The following is a 16202-nucleotide window of genomic DNA, read 5'->3' as shown; positions in this document are numbered from 1 at the left end:
ACTTCTGCCAGACAGCAGACTTCTGTTTGCTCTGCTGGCTCGTCCTCATTGTTGTCTTCTCGTTGCACCTCCACCTGCCCTTGTCGTCATCGTTTCTCTTCTGTTTGCCGTGCTTTCTGTTTGCACAGATCTCTGTTTTCAACCGCCCACAGTTCTGCTGAAGAACGAAGATGAGTCGGAAGAAGATAATCGTGGTCGTGGTCGTCTGCACTATCAGTCTTGTCCTGCATCACAATGGCCTTCAGAGACGGTGAGTGAGGGAAACAAACGCACCCGCGGCTCCCCTTTATCCATCCGTTGTCTTTTACATGGCTGGTAAACTGATGTTTCCTTCATTGTTGTACGATTAGTCTCTTGACAATCTAGTCTGACCAAATACATCTGCAATAATCATGTTTTTACAGTGCTTCAAATGCATTATTCTTTTTCTCCAGTACCATGGGTAAATCCTTTGGCTCTCCTTCCCTTCGTTCGGATCCTGTCCCAGTGCAGAAATCCAAGCACGCCAATGTTGTCTTCCTCAAGACCCACAAAACGGCCAGCAGCACCATGCAGAACATAATGTTCCGCTTTGCAGAACGACACAACCTGACAGTGGCGCTGCCGATAGAGTCCTGTGGTCACATGTTCTGCTACCCATACTCCTTCAGTCCGGACTTTGTCCATCCACACACAAAGCTGCCAAATATCATCGCTAGTCATATGCGCTTCAACAAAAAGGAGCTTCAGCGTCTGATGCCCGACGACACCATCTATATCACAATCATGAGAGAACCCAGCTCCATGTTTGATTCCGCTTTCAGTTACTACTTAAATGAATGCGCTACCTTCAAGAGGGTCCCCAATCAATCCCTGGAGGCTTTCTTGGCAGACCCCTGGCGCTACTACCGACCAGACGAGAGGGACTCCATGTTTGCACGCAACAACCTGGTGTTCGACTTGGGCAGAGACAAGGATCACCCGGCAACAGATGCAGGGTTCATTCAGGACCTTCTTGCAGAGGTGGAGCAGACGTTCTCCCTGGTGATGATTACTGATTACTTTGACGAGTCGTTGGTTGTCCTTCGCCATCTCCTCTCCTGGGATCTGGATGACATTCTTTATTTTAAGCTCAACATGCGGAAGGAAGCCTCAAAACAGACACTGACTCCAGTCCTTGCTTCAAAGATACGAGCCTGGAATTATTTAGATGGACAACTTTATGACTACTTCAATGCCTCCTTGTGGTCGCAAATTGCAACTCTGGACCGAGCCTTCGTTGCAAAGGAGGTACGAGAACTTCGACAGGCCCAGGAGAGACTCATGAGAAGCTGCTTCAATGGGGAGGTGCAGCTTTACTCATCCACCCAGATTCAAAATGAGAATCTCCGTCCCTGGCAGCCAAGCGGAACTGTTGACATCATGGGGTATGACCTTCCAGTAAATATTAGCCATGGGTTGTCAAGCCAGGCCCAAGAACTCTGCTTGAAGCTTGTCGTTCCCGAGATCCCTTATACACAGGTGCTCCTACATTCCCGCGGTTCTCAAACCAATTCCAGGAATTTTGCCGCAAGATTGTCCCTCCTAAGCTCATTACACATTCTCCGACATTTCCAATGACTCCACGGCTGTCGTAGACATCAGGTCTGGAGCACGCAGCACTCACCAACCTTGCAAAGTGTTCGTGTCTTTGTGAACTGTCCCCTGAAGCCCCTGATTGCCTCATTGAGTGTCTGCCATGCTCTCTTGTGTTGACACTGTGTTGGTCTGTCGTTCAATAGCGACATCTGCTGGATTTCAGAAACCATTGCAGGCAATCTGGATGAAGGGAGTTGCTACTACTGCACTTTGGGCTTGTCCCGTCAGGGCTCGCCACAGCAAATCAACCTTCACCAGTGTTGATAGGCACTGATCTAGATTATTTAAATGGTACATATTATGAAAAACTCACTTTTCCCATGTTTCTACACTATTATGGTGATTTTGGGTCCTTTATCAATCCCAAAACAGCCAAATAAACCATCAAGTCAATCCCTCGTAGTTTAAGTAGGTCTGTAATCACCTCCTGAAATACGTCTGGAAGAAATCGCGCCCCTTCTGATGTCAGGAGGGGCAAATGTGCACAAGATGTGCTCGTGTCTGCCCGTCCACGCTCTACGGCATCTTCCCTGCATAAAGTTTATTTTTGGTGGTAATGTTCTGGCGAAAATGGGCAAAAATGTTTTCGTGTGTGGTAAACACATGGAACAAACTGCTTTATGGAGCGGGAGACAGACAGCGATAGACATCGGCGCTGCGTCCGCGGCACTGCAGACCGACGATCCGTTCTAAGTGCCTGAGAACTGCGTTAACGTGTGGAAAAGGGGTATGATATGGGAACTTTGATCTGACGTGTGGGCAGAGCGGCTGTGGCTCAGTTGGTAGAGTGGGTCGTCCAGTGAGAAAGCTCTGACTGTCCGCATGTCGAAGTGTCCTTTGGCAAGACAATGAACCCCAAATTGCTCCCAGTGGGTCTGGCAGCACCTTGCATGGCAGCAGTCGCCCACTGGAGGGTGAATGTGTGTGTGTGAATGTGTGAATGTGAGGCCTCATGTAAATCAGGTCCTATACGTGAGATTATGAGTGGCTGAGCGTGCTCAGTGAGATTCTCTGAGATGTGTAATTCAGCGTGTCACTGCTGGGATAGTCTACAGCACCCCCCCCCCCACCCGGTAACCGAGAAAAGGGTTCGGAAGATGAATGAATGAATGAATGCGTTTGGTGGACGCATTGAATTGCGTCCCAAAGATGTTCTGGGGGGGGCATGATTTCATTTTATGGATAAACCATCCTGAAGCTTGCAGGCAGTAATCGTGATTCATTCATTCCTGCCACATGTGCTGGCCTCCAATTTAATTTCATAAAGTGTATAGATTATTTGTAGAAAGTTGATCTGCAGATTAAATCTACGAGGGATTGCCGCTAAGCCTCTCTCAGGTTGTCGGCGGCCCAGAGGACACCAGTCAGTGTGCGTGTGCGTGTGCGTGTGTGTGCTCGCGCGTTCACATGCGCACATCCATCACTTTTAGTCACAGGAAATAGGAGTTTGCAGTGTTTTTTCCAAACTTTTTTTTTAACCAGGACATTTAAAAAAAAATCTATTTTCCCCTCAGCTCATTCCCCTCCCAATTGGTTTACCACCGTCCACATGGTGATCTGGATCATATTTGAAAGATCTCGATAATATCCGCAATCCGGATCTGATCCGGGTGAAATTCGCTGGTAAGATAGAGATCCACACTCTATCATCTATATCAGCATCGGCTGAGAGACGTGCTTGCATTCAAGCTGCGACGTGGTCTTAAGTGTAAAATAAAAGCCCCTAAATGTGAATTCTTCCATCTAAAAGTCGGGATAAAGAGGACGGAGAGCGACACTTCATTCGCCTCAGGCCGATGTTTTACACAAAGTAAAGCGGAGTGGCTGCAGCTCCGCCTCTATTTGGTGGCTCATTGGGTTTGACCTTTGACCCTGCGCTCTGTAATACGACGCTTTAATAGAGCTGAGCTGCAACACACTCCGATAAGGCCTCCATTCTACACACACACACACACGGACCAGCGGCCGTGTAATATAGTCAAGTACATCCTCCACCCTCACGGTGATCCTTGCTTCAAAGAGGAGATGTGTGTGTGTGCGTGTGTGTGTGATGACACCTGAGGCCACAGGGGGGGGGGGGGGGGGTCATGGACACACACATATATGTAGAGACAAACCTAGAAGACCAAGTGGAGGATAGGAGGGAAACTGAGGAGGGTGAAAAAAGGGACCAAAAAAATGTCAAGAGAGAATTCAACAAAGCGCAGTGTGTGTCGGGGGGGGGGGTGTTGACAGGAAGTGTTGACAGGCCTGTTCGGAACAGTAGAGGTTCTATCTATACTAAATTAGCCCCCACCCCCCTCCCACCGATAGCACAGACCTGGAGTTATGTTTTCTCATTAAAAACTTCACTGAGATGAAGCAGCTCTTGTTCCAGTGGGTCCAAAACAAAGATTTTTATCTTCAGAGCAGGGAGAAAAAAAGAAGAAGATCAGAACGCAAACATATGAACGCAAAAATGCAACCAGATAAGAACAAAGTAAATCAGAAACATAATTGTCCTGATTTCATTTCTCTCTCTCTCAAAAGAAAAGTGTAGAAGAGATTTGCCTTGGCCTGTTTATCGTTGAAGAATCGGGGGTGAATGAATGAAACAGATCATTTCATCGTTGCACCGGCGCGCTCAGATCAATGATCTAAGATGATCCAGCGGGCATCCTTCATCCGTGCTGACGGGCCAAACACTGAGCGGCTAACAGATTTGACAGGACGTGAATCACAATAAAGGCTCGCCAGACATTGATTTTTATTTTAAAGTACTGTCCACATATTCTGGACTAAATAGCAATACTGCTGCATCAGCATTTTATACGTTTGGTATCAGAAACCTCAGTAACAGGGATGGAGTTCTGTAGCTCCATTCATTAACGCCAATAAGATTCAGTGTGAGGAAAATAGTAAGAATAATGCATGAGAGAGCCTGGGGGGGGTCCCTGTTTGTGGTCAATTTACAGCTGGGAGCCCCTATTCAAATTCAAATGAACTTTATTAGCATGACAGATGCAAAGGAGAAAGAAGCGCCCATAATAAAAAATAAAATAAAACGGGGCTCCGATCAGAGGCACGCGTGGAGAGAGAGAGAGAGAGAGAGATGGAGGGAGAGAGCGGAGAGAGAGAGGGAGAGAGCGGAGAGAGGGAGAGAGCGGAGAGAGAGAGGGAGAGAGCGGAGGGAGAGAGCGGAGAGAGAGAGGGAGAGGGAGAGGGAGAGAGAGAGAGGGAGGGAGGGAGAGAGCGGAGCGAGAGAGAGAGAGAGGGAGGGAGGGAGAGAGCGGAGAGAGAGAGGGAGAGAGGGAGGGAGAGCGAGAGAGAGAGAGGGAGGGACGGAGGGAGAGAGAGGGAGGGAGAGAGCGGAGTGAGAGAGAGAGAGAGGCTCTGATGACGGACGGGCGGCCGATCTGCAGATGCAACGACTGCAGCACCTGAACAATCTACAAATCGGTGAAGAGGAGGCGAAGAGGAAGGAAGGAGGAAGAGGAGGAATAAGCGCGCAAGGGAGCCCGTGTCCGTCCAGGAGGAGAAATCACTGCCGCGACCCCCCCAGTCACGTCACGTCACGTCACGCCACATCTCTGAGATGACCAAGGTAACGGTGCGCGCTCCCTTTGTGTGTCATCAGCATCCCGTCCTGCGTGGCGCGTTTAATCCTAGTCCGGAGCGCGTTGTGACGAGGTCGATGCGGGGGGGCAGGGGGGGCAAATACATTCGGACAGGCGGCTTTGTGGAAAACGTGCGCCGCCCGGAGATGAGCGCAGCGGAGCGATTCCGTTCAGAGCGACCCCGAAAATCTAATCTGATGATTTGTCCCCTTTGTGTTGTCCGAAATAAGAAGTGTCGTGTACGTGGAGAGGAGGATGAGGAGGAGGATGAAGGGGGCGGATGCGTTTCGGAGGAAGGAAGGATTGATGTCGCCCGGTCAATCAGATTAGAAATGTGTAAACACCGATAGGGCGGCGGATAAATGAACCTGCGCTCCCAGATTAAGATTAACACGATCAGATTGATCCGGGTTTTTTTTTTTTTTTTTTGTTCACATGGGAGAGAAGGGGAATCAATAATCACAGACTATATCGGGAGCCTTAATGGATTTACTCCAAAACCCAATTGTTGCACCCGGACGGACGTTCAATATTTTCCACAACGCAGATTGATTGATTGATTTCTGCCCGGTTTGTTGGATGGAATGTGGCTGAAGTTTTTCGTTTTTCTTTTTTAGTTAACAAACAAACAAACAAACAGAAATAGCACCGCAAAAAAAGGACAAAAAGCTCAATCCTGGTGGAAAAAGAAGGGCAATCCCAGGAGGCGCAGCACAGCCCCCCCCCCCCCCCCCACCCCCCACCCCCACCACAGATCTTGTCATTCATCTAAAATCAATGTAAACGACTATTACTGCACTTTTTTGATTTCAAGATTTCCCCCATTTTGCATGGCTTCAAATTCAGAGGCCAGCTCAAGGCCCGGGCTCTTCGCCTTGGGAACGGACAAAGACATCACATTCATGTAAATGGCGTCTTCACACCGAATGCAAAGCGATTTCTTTGTTTGTTTGTTTTTATGCCGAGACAAGAGGACGGGCGGTGCTGACATTGCGGCTGCATGTGGACGCCCAAAGGTGGTTCAGCAGATACCTGCATGGTGGAATCCATCGGACAGCGCCGGATCGGAGAGTTTAGCAGAATCCAGAGCGGTTCTTTTCACAGTCCCCAAGGTCATTGACCCGGCAAAGGCTCATTGGTATACCCGTCTCAAACGGCGTGTCCGTCTGTCCCTTGTGTTTGACCTTGGTGCGTCCAAGAGACAGCAGCGAAGGGCTCTGTAGAAGCTGGGATGACGTAAAGTGGTAAATCAGAAAGTGGCTGCCAATACTGCAGTTTGTGAGGCCATTAAATATATAAGTCCGTATAAGAGCAGACCGTTTTTTCTGTCTCTTTGCAGTGATATATGTCCATTGCATCCATATCTCTATACGCTGTCTGAAGGTGTCCACAAAGACGTCCGTATTGTTGTGGCTATTGCAGGATGGAGACGACAGCAGAGGAGCTTCAGGATAGGTTTTCTTATTTTGACATTTTGACATTTTACAGTTTAAAAATAATCGATTTCGTCCCTGGTGTCCTTTCCGGCTCCTGTCTCTATGACGGCCTGTCTGTGTCCTCGCTGTGTGTCCTTCACTCTCCTCCTCTGTGTCTTCAGAAAGGAGGTTAGGAGAAGGGAGGGGAGGCGATCTGGTTCTGTGTCTTTCTTTTCTTTGCTTTGCATATCCTCACGAGAAGGCACAGGGTGATGAATGCGCACGGTGTGTGAGGAGGGCAGCACAGCAGGCAATAACAATGGGGGGGGGGGACGACGACGACACACACACTCGAGCCTCTTGAAAAAGTCTCCATGATAAAGTGTGTTCTACGGAGGGAGCCGGCTCCATCATGGTAAATCTCATCATGAGTGTTTCTAGATAGGGGGGGGGGGGGCTCTTTATAGGCCAACGCTCCATGAAACGAGGTTATTTATGAAATATTAACTTGTGACACGCCGCGCTCCGGACGCTCTCCGGACGCTCTCTGGACGCGCTCTGGACGCTCTCCGGACGCTCTCTGGACGCGCTCTGGACGCTCTCTGGACGCTTGCTGGACGCTCTCTGGACGCTCTCTGGACGCGCTCTGGACGCTTGCTGGACGCTCTCTGGACGCTCTCTGGACGCTCTCTGTGACACTGACAGCATGTGTTTGTGTTAGCGCCAGGCTGTTTGCATTGTAGTTTCCATGAAGGTTAACGATCCCAAGGCGAGTGTGTGTGTGTGTGTGTGGGGGGGGGGTTCTTCAGCATGTTTGATCTTCTGCTCTGCTCATTCGATGCACCCGGATTCATGATTGTGGTGCAGGAGGGCGCGGTTCCGTAAGTGGGGCCGGGGCAGGATCGGCTCTTCCTGATTAATTTTACTTTCTTTTTTTCCGAATGGACGTCGCTGGTGTTTAAACGTGGCCTGAGTGATTAGAGCACTTGTAATTAAAAATTTAGCTGTGGGCATCTCAGCTCGCCGCAGGGAGCCGAGCAGATGTTTGTGGTCGTGAGTCCAAGAGAGATTAATGTTCCACGTTAACAACGTTATTGAACTGACCCTGGCGAGTCTGCAGAGACATTTAGAAACACCTTAAACTTCACCTGCTGCTGGCTTAATGTGTGCTTTGATTTTTTTTTTCCCCTGAGATTCCATGCCAAGGCTTAAAAAGGCTTTTGTTTTGTGTGCGAGTTTTGACTTTGCCAGATGAAGACAGATGGACGAGGCCTTTGCTGAGGGCGTTTTCATTCAGACCCTGGATTAAAACGATCTGGGCGGGAAGATTACGGGCGCAAAGTCCAGTATCCGGACGACCCTGGCGTTCCGCACATCATGCAATGCATTATTCATGATGCTGAGAGCGTTCTCAGTTTGGTAGTTGTTGCGGTCAGACGAAACTCTCTGGAGTCCTCCCCGCTCCCAAAGTCGAGCAAAATCCCAAATCTTAATCGGCTTTGAGACATGGCACGGCCCTAACCGCGTAAATCGCTCTACCCGAGGCCTAAAGAGACGTAAGGGAACGTCTCGTTGACGCATTCTCATGTCGATGGACGTGCTGAAATACGTGGGGTGTTGAATTTAAAGCCCTGCTAGAGGCGACTTTCCCACGAACCCTGTGGAAACACAAACCCCTCCGAGGAGCGCAAGACCAGGTCTATGAAAGAGACCCACACAAACAAAGAGCAATCGCCCAGGGAGCAAGTGAGACTGGTCAGTAAGGACACACTGTGTTGGGTATCAAGCCCAGGGTCTGTAACAACCAGCCATTCGATATGTTATCTATAGAATCCATCGCACTAGGTAAACCAGAAACCAGATCCTCGGTACTGAATATCACTTTCAGCTCCGGCTTCAATGGGGGGGGGGGGGCAACACTGGCATGTTACAGGAAGTACAGTGTACGCTGCGGATCTGCTCGTTCGGGTTTTAGGAGGTATTATTTTTGGGGTTTTTTGTCTCACCTGAGCAGCAGAAAGGTCTCTGCCGATCGTCTTCTCTTTCCGACCTCGTATCGCTCGGCATCTTATTTCAACATCTCGACCAATCACACAAGGATTTTTACAGGGTGCCTTCAAGGACTGGCGTCCATCGGTCCCGTCTTTTCTGGTTCTACATGGGCGGGCGTGCAGTCAGTAAAGCCTGACTAACATCTTTGCTCGTCATCGTCGATCTTCCTGACGATTAGGGCGTTTTCAGGAAGAAAGTCTCTTGAAATCTGAAGACAAATTTTCAGCATTCCACCCATTTATTCAGTGATCTTGTGGTTTTGCCATTTTCTCTTGATAGTTTCTCTACCTTCTCTCCAGTTTATACATTTCCTCATCTCTTATCAATGTCACGATTGATTGCAGCAGCATAATCTCTAAGGGAAAAAAGCATTTATGCATTGATTTAAGGCAGATTCGCAAATAATACGTGGGTGGTGCTCCTTCCTGCTCCTGCTAGAATAAAGCCTTTGATTTGTTTCTGCTTTCTTTCCATTTCATTTCTTTCTCAACTCTCTCCACTAGTCTCCAGAAGTTTTGCTGCAGGCAGCGCGCCATCTGCTTTTGACAATTATAGAGCGCGGAAAAACTTGTGAGAACCGCGTGTTTATTGTTCCATGCATGGCGGGTAATTATTCAGAGTCCAGAGCTTGCTTTGAAGTGATCAACTAACGACACAAAACTAAGAGAGATGCTCAGAGGAAATTCAAATCCGAGGGTTTGAATTTCCACCATCGGCCCGCTGATCTGAAAGATTCGTTCGAAAACAAACCTGACATTGAGCAAATCAATTTTGATATTATGTCACGTGAAGTCTCTTTCTTTCAGGGTGAGATAAAGCCCGTATCTCCGGGGTCCACGGGGAGACGACTAATGAACCAGACACACTCTCGAGCACACTCATGCACAAGTGCACACACACATATGCAATCCAAATCAGAGGGTAAACATGCATTAATGGACACGTTTGAGCTCCAGCAGGTCCAGGAACAGGGTGGGGCAGAGGCTTGAAGAGCACCATAGGGACACTGTCAGGGGAGCTCTGCCTGCCTTTACTGCTAAAGATAAAGGGTTGGAGGGTCGAGTGATGGTGAGAGGAGGGGGAGGAGGAGGAGCCAGTGGAGCGTAGTTCAAATTAATGGCGACTGGATGGAGAGAGAAAGGAGGCAGTGATTTTCATCAGTTCTAGGCTCAAGAGGTGTTGGGCAGACGTGCATCTATGAAAGCTAGTGGATGAGAGATAGACAGGAGGAGGATGCAGAAAGACATGTTAAATTGACATGTTATTTCTAAATTTTGCATACATCCGTTGGATCCGCCTCCATATTCCGGTGCGGATTGTGGCTAGGGTCCACGGACAGAGGCACCGAGTGTTCTCTTCACCGTGCTGTCATTTCTGCACAGCGCATAAAAGAAATCCTATCAGGCCTTTGTAATTAAAGAAGCCAGAGTGTCGGAGCGGAGCGAGGAGAAGTGGCGGAGGTAAAGATGGCAGCGGATGAGGTTGGACGGAGGGGAGAAGTCGAGACTGCCTTCTGAAATCCATTTAAATCCCTTTCTTATTAAGAGTCTGTGACACATGAGCTCTCTCCATCCCGTAACACACACACACACACACACACACACACACACACAGTCATAGTCAGTCATAACATCAAACTGTTGCCTCCACCAACATGGCTAAACGATTAGTTCAGTATATCCGTCTGTCTCTTAAAGGTTTCCACAGAAAACAATTGACGAATTCTCTTTTTCCAAATTCCAGATTAAGATTTGTGTTTGTTCTCTGACCTCATTTATACATTTGCCTCCTCTTTGCACCTCGTTCTAATCTTCGCCTGTGTGCTTTGTGTCTGCAGAGTCCCACTGAAGCCCAGCGAAATGATTCAGAAGAAGATATTCCTGCTCATCATCGTCATCGCTACCGTCAGTGTCCTGGTTCACCACGGGAGTCTTCTGAGCTGGTGAGCGATTGTAACGCACCCACTGAAGTCTGAATCGGAGTCTTATTGTGCCTCTATATGGATGTTAGGGGTGTAATAGAGGGTTACATAGATCATAATTAGCCCCGCCAAGGAAGTTTCATTTTTGACCGGCGTTTATCAGTTTGTGTCCGTCCATAACTCAAATCCAGATAGGGGCAGGCAATGAGACAGTTCCAGAAATTCACAGTTCACAAACCAGGTATAATCAGAACGAGCAGGCAGACAGATCCAAAGGAGCAGGCAAAGAAACAGAATCCAAGGATCAGGCGGGGTCGAAACACGGGCAGTCAATCTGGAATGCTGGAAAGTAGGAATCATCACTAAACAATCTGGCAGATGGGTGTGGTAGGAGCAGAGCCTAAGCAGTGGCAGGACTGATGAGGGATGAGTTGCAGGTGATTGCAGAAACACAGGTGACAGGAATGAGGTGATTGCAGGGGAAGGATCTGGAAGACAGGAGAAGTTAGTGTGTGGAAAAAAAAGGTTTGTCAAGCTGTGACACATTAATGCTATGATCTATCCAGTGTCTGTGCAAAGGCGTCAATGCTCTTCTGTCTTTTTTTTCCAGGACCATGGATGCTTTCTATTTTGGCTGTCCTTCCATCCGTTCTAACCTCATCCTGGCACAGAAGCCCAAGCACACCAATGTTGCCTTCCTCAAGACCCACAAAACGGCCAGCAGCACCATGCAGAACCTGTTTTTCCGCTTTGCAGAGCGCCACAACCTGACAGTGGCGTTGCCAATACAGTCCTGCGGTCACCAGTTCTGCTATCCATACTCCTTCAACACTCACTTTGTCCACCCACACACAATACCGCCAAATATCATCGCTAGTCATATGCGCTTCAGCAAAAAGGAGCTTCAGCATCTGATGCCCAACGACACCATCTATATCACAATCTTGAGAGAACCCAGCTCCATGTTTGACTCAGCTTTCAATTACTATTTAAACTACTGCCATACCTTCAGGAGGGTCCCCAATCATTCCCTGGAGGCTTTCTTGGCAGACCCCTGGCGCTACTACCGACCAGACGAGAAGGACTCTATGATTGCACGCAACAACCTGGTGTTCGACTTGGGCAAAGACAAGGATCAGCCAGCAACAGATGCAGAGTTCATTCAGGACCTTCTTGCAGAGGTGGAGCAGACGTTCTCCCTGGTGATGATTGCTGACTACTTTGACGAGTCGTTGGTTGTCCTACGCCATCTCCTCTCCTGGGATCTGGATGACATTCTTTATTTTAAGCTCAACATGCGGAAGGAAGCCTCAAAACGGACACTGACACCAGTCCTTGCTTCAAAGATCCGTGCCTGGAATTCTTTAGACACATATCTTTATGACTACTTCAATGCTTCCTTGTGGCGCCAAATTTTAGCTCTGGGTCCAGGTTGTGTAGCAAAGGAGGTACGAGAACTTCGACAGGCCCAGGAGAGACTCATGAGAAGCTGCTTCAATGGGCAAGTGCAGCTTCGCTCATCCACCCAGATTAAAGACAAGAATCTCCGCCCCTGGCAGCCAAGAGGAACCGTTGACATCATGGGGTATGACCTTCCATTAAATATTAGCCATGGGTTGTCAAGCCAGGCTCAAGAACTCTGCCTGAAACTTGTCATTCCCGAGCTCCGTTATACGCGGTTGCTCCTACATTCCCAATCAATGCACTACCATCAAAGACATCAACTCCGGGGGACCCAGCAATCATCAACCGTGAATAAAGTTGTGTCTTTGCATCCTGAAGCGAAACACACTCAACGGTCCCCTGATACCCCTGGTCATATGTCACAAACAGGGTTCACCTCCAAAAAAAAAGGGCATGATGTAGAAATGCAAAGTTGGAACCCAAAGTTAGCAACTAAAACACAAACTCAGGCTTCGCCCACTGAAAAATAGAGCTGATGAAAACTCAAAACACTGCATCTCTCTATTTTGACCCTCAAGACATTTGTGCGGATTGTTTTGAGGTACTGGAAACAAGTAGTACCCATTTCCGGATGTGAACTTGAATCCTTGGCTTCTCTGGTTTGAATCAGTATCAGGGTTGGCAGAGCAATAACGGGAGAAATCAACACTGGGACTTTGCAAAATTGCACACTTCTGCACCCCCGACCACCAGAGTGGATGGAAGAGGGTTTTGGATGAAAGTGGTTCTTTGAAGAAAACCTGTTGTATATGACTAGAACTCAGTCGGAAAGTGGTGATATGTGGCCTACATAGGCACAGAGTAGGCTTTGTGCACATCAGACTGGTAAAGTATTATGTTACTTGCTTTCACTCTTTCTTTCTCAAGCTCTCTTTTGCTCGCTCTCTCCCTAACATATGCCATTTACAGTCCTTTAGTGAGACATAATGGCATTAATGGTTGTCAGTCTTTCAAAGAGCCTCGCCAGACAGACATTGGGATAACCTCCAGTCCTTGATAAGAAGCACAATGAACTTACTTTTTTCAGCTCACCTGCACTCTCTCTCGAGTTAAAATCAAATGTCGCATCGTAGAGACTTTGCCACGAATCCGGTGTTTGTGAATTTAGGGTTGGAATTTAATCGTGGACACTATCGCAGTCCAAAAGTGTGGGTTCAATGAGTCGTCGTCAACCCGAGAGCATCTCCACTGAAACAATCGAAAACATGAAAACAGTCTGACAGGACGCTGAGTCGAAGCCTGTTGGCTGCAGTGTTTTAATAATTAATGCTGTTCACTTAAGACTCGTCAAAGCCGTAAGATGAAGACAGACACAGACGGAGCTCATATTGTCTCTTTGAAAAGTGTTAGTTTGGAGTAGTCTAATTTTTAGGGGTCGAATTTTTGGTCGGGTTGTTATAATTTCTACCTATTTTGTCTTGACCTAGTCTGGATAATTTAGGATTCTCCCACCTGTCGAACCCAAATCTAACGCCTGACCACGACGTTAATGCGAGGTTTTGCTGATGAGGGAGAGAAAGAAAGGGATGAAATGACGAGGTAAAGAAGGAAATAAATCAATGATGAAGGGAATGAGTGTACTATTTATTATTTTGGGCATTGTTGTTTTATCACTGCTATTTTTCCATGACACACTGGGTTTAACCTTTAATTTGCCAAAACTCCGGTGAAACGACTTCAGGAAACCGATGTGGCAGCGACGTAAGAATTCATTCTCTCCATGTTTTACAACAATGGAGAACTGCAAATTGTAAACGGGCAATAAGGGCAGCCGATTTCAGACGGATTCGTTCAGCAATCCTTCAGCGCTTGACTTGCACAGTCTCTCGCCGTTGGAGTAGCTCTCTCTGTGTCAGGTACAATAACGAAAATCCAAACCACTGCTGCTCTGTCAGGAATAAAACGTGGAGCACGTAAAAAAAAAAAAAAGAGGAGCGGAAGGACAGTTTTGTAAAGTGACTGTAAATATTGCAACTCAACGTCCGCTTACCCGAACCTCATCTCTCTAACGTACGAGACGCACAACAGTTTCTATTTATTTTTGCGAAGTGTTTGAAATGTGCTCAGATACGTGGTATTTATTTCAGGCACAAACACCTGAACACCTGAATTGCTTTAAACTGCTGTAAATATGCAAGGAAGTTGTTTGTCTGTCATATTAAACATTTATGGAGACCCAAAGTTGTTAAATATTAAATTCAATTGTTTCTGCCGTGCTATTGAATATGCAGTCGTGCATTGAATATGATCTAAACATATAATGATGAAGAAAATAAAATAAATAAAATACAAATAATTTATTTCACTTTAATATTCTCAGTGACTGAAGTAATTTGTTAACTAAGACGAGTTATTAGACGGACACACAAAATAAAAGGGTCAGTTTGAAGTCATAATTTGGTTTTGTATCCGTAGTTATTTTATAGTGTCTATTTTACTGACTTTGGGTCTTCATAGGTACAAACTTTATTTTGAACCTCTTTGCGTTGTATAAATGCTTTAATAAACTGACGTTCAAAGTTTGAATGGTTTCCATTCATCTCTGACAGAAGACCTTTCCCTTTTGCAGTGCCGATTTATACAGATATGCACCGACTTAAAATGATTCTGAATATTAGAGCAAGGCACACACACACACACACACAGCAGTATAATATGTCACACACAGCGGCAGCTGCTCAATTAGGATTCTGATTCTAAATAGCTTCTATTTCCCTAAAGACCCGAAAGAAAACATTCCACCCTGCAATCAGCCCTTCTATTTATCACGCCGACCCAAATGACTGAACAAATTGCTTTCCGGGGGGGGGGGGGGGCAAATCACGACACTGTGTCCCCCTCTGCTTGTCTCCTATTGTCATCTGATGTGCGTCTTTCTTTCTGTTTCTCTGTGTATCATATAATCATGATTCTTTAGATGCTGATGAATAATCTTAAATGTCCAGCCCAGCTCTGTGACTGTATGTTTTTGTGTTTTGCTGCAGCAGTTTGTGGCAATGCGCACGCGGGGGGGGGGGGGGGTTGATGGAGCGGCATATTCCTGATCACGCATCGTCTTCTCCGCTCGCAATACCTGCTCAGGCGACCTTTGAGATGTCGCTTGCCTTCGGAATCTAATTTTGTTCTTCTTTATTCACCAATTTTGTTCACCTTTTCATCACGGGTGGGCATGTCCACAGGAGACGCGAGGACAAGCACTATAGGAAATGTATTGGCGGGAAACCGGGAGACCAGTTGAGTGTCTTTCTGTGTCCCTTGAAATGACGATCGTCTTCATTCCCTAGAGTCTCGGTGTCTGACGTGTTCAGGGTCTCCAAGAAGAAAAGCATGAAACTTGAACCATCCATGAAAGCACTTATTTTGGCAATCGAACCAAAGGACAGAGTGCTGGTGGAGGAGGAGGACGAGGAGGACGAGGACAAGGACGAGTGGTTAACTGTCCACTGAGGCCCCCAAGAGGGCCGGAGTCATGGATTTAAAAGACAAATGAACAGATACAAGAAGAGTGAGAAGAGGAGTAATCAGACCCCCTCCATGCTTCCCATTTACATGTAAAAATTACCCCCCCCCCCCCCCAAAGGAGGACACACAGTCCTTCTTTGAAAGACAGAATTCAGAATTGGATTACTAGCTCTGAATACGCTGGACGTTGTCTCCATCCCCTGCCAAGACCAGCCCCCCCCCCCCCCCACACACACACACATGTCCAAATATTTATAATACATGCACTACTGTCCCTCTGAGTGGTTGTGTGTGTGTGTGTGTGTGCCCTTCTTAGTTGTGAACATCCCAACCCGTGCACACACACACACACACAGGTCATCTCAGTGGGACCTTGGAAAAGGAGCTCTGGTGTCTCGTTATCTGATGAACGCGTCGTTCTCACGCGGCTCCTCCTCGTTGATGAGTCAGAACCATCAAATATTAAAGCGGACCCAAGAAAACGGAACCTGCTTCAAAAGAGAAAGAAAAAAGAGCAGCGGAACGTTTTCAAAAACGCCACCCCGCCGTTGTCGTGCTGACCTCGCCGCTTTCAGTCGGATCCGTGTGTTCGGCGATCGTTTGCTTTACAGAAAGTTCACGCAGCCTCTAGAGGCCTCTCTAAAAGACGCATCTGTACTGACTCCGTTGTTCTTC

General features: G+C 47.4%; 2 protein-coding genes across 2 annotated transcripts; both read left to right on the top strand.

Annotated features, from left to right (window-relative positions):
- Positions 1-438: 438 nt before the first annotated feature.
- On the top strand, positions 439-1599 carry LOC137911717 (galactose-3-O-sulfotransferase 3-like). Its single transcript, XM_068756097.1, has one exon. The coding sequence runs from the start codon at positions 439-441 to the stop codon at positions 1597-1599; it is 1161 nt and encodes a 386-aa protein (XP_068612198.1).
- An 8940-nt stretch (positions 1600-10539) lies between these two features.
- On the top strand, positions 10540-15512 carry gal3st3 (galactose-3-O-sulfotransferase 3). The gene is made up of 3 exons (XM_068756096.1): positions 10540-10622; positions 11212-12399; positions 15350-15512. Exons 1-3 carry the CDS (start codon positions 10540-10542, stop codon positions 15510-15512), a joined length of 1434 nt encoding a protein of 477 aa, XP_068612197.1.
- Positions 15513-16202: the final 690 nt, after the last annotated feature.

The sequence above is a fragment of the Brachionichthys hirsutus genome, chromosome 23 (assembly GCF_040956055.1).
Source record: "Brachionichthys hirsutus isolate HB-005 chromosome 23, CSIRO-AGI_Bhir_v1, whole genome shotgun sequence".
NCBI lineage: Eukaryota > Metazoa > Chordata > Actinopteri > Lophiiformes > Brachionichthyidae > Brachionichthys > Brachionichthys hirsutus.
This window is presented reverse-complemented; position numbering and strand designations above follow the sequence as displayed.

What these genes read in the sequence shown, in the direction of transcription:
- LOC137911717 (XM_068756097.1), top strand. Translation starts at nt 439, where the DNA reads ATGGGTAAATCCTTTGGCTCTCCTTCCCTTCGTTCGGATCCTGTCCCA.
- gal3st3 (XM_068756096.1), top strand. Translation starts at nt 10,540, where the DNA reads ATGATTCAGAAGAAGATATTCCTGCTCATCATCGTCATCGCTACCGTC. An exon ending in CACGGGAGTCTTCTGAGCTG is followed by an intron (nt 10,623 to 11,211) that starts GTGAGCGATTGT and finishes TTTTTTTTCCAG; the next exon opens with GACCATGGATGCTTTCTATT. An exon ending in GAAGCGAAACACACTCAACG is followed by an intron (nt 12,400 to 15,349) that starts GTCCCCTGATAC and finishes TTCATTCCCTAG; the next exon opens with AGTCTCGGTGTCTGACGTGT.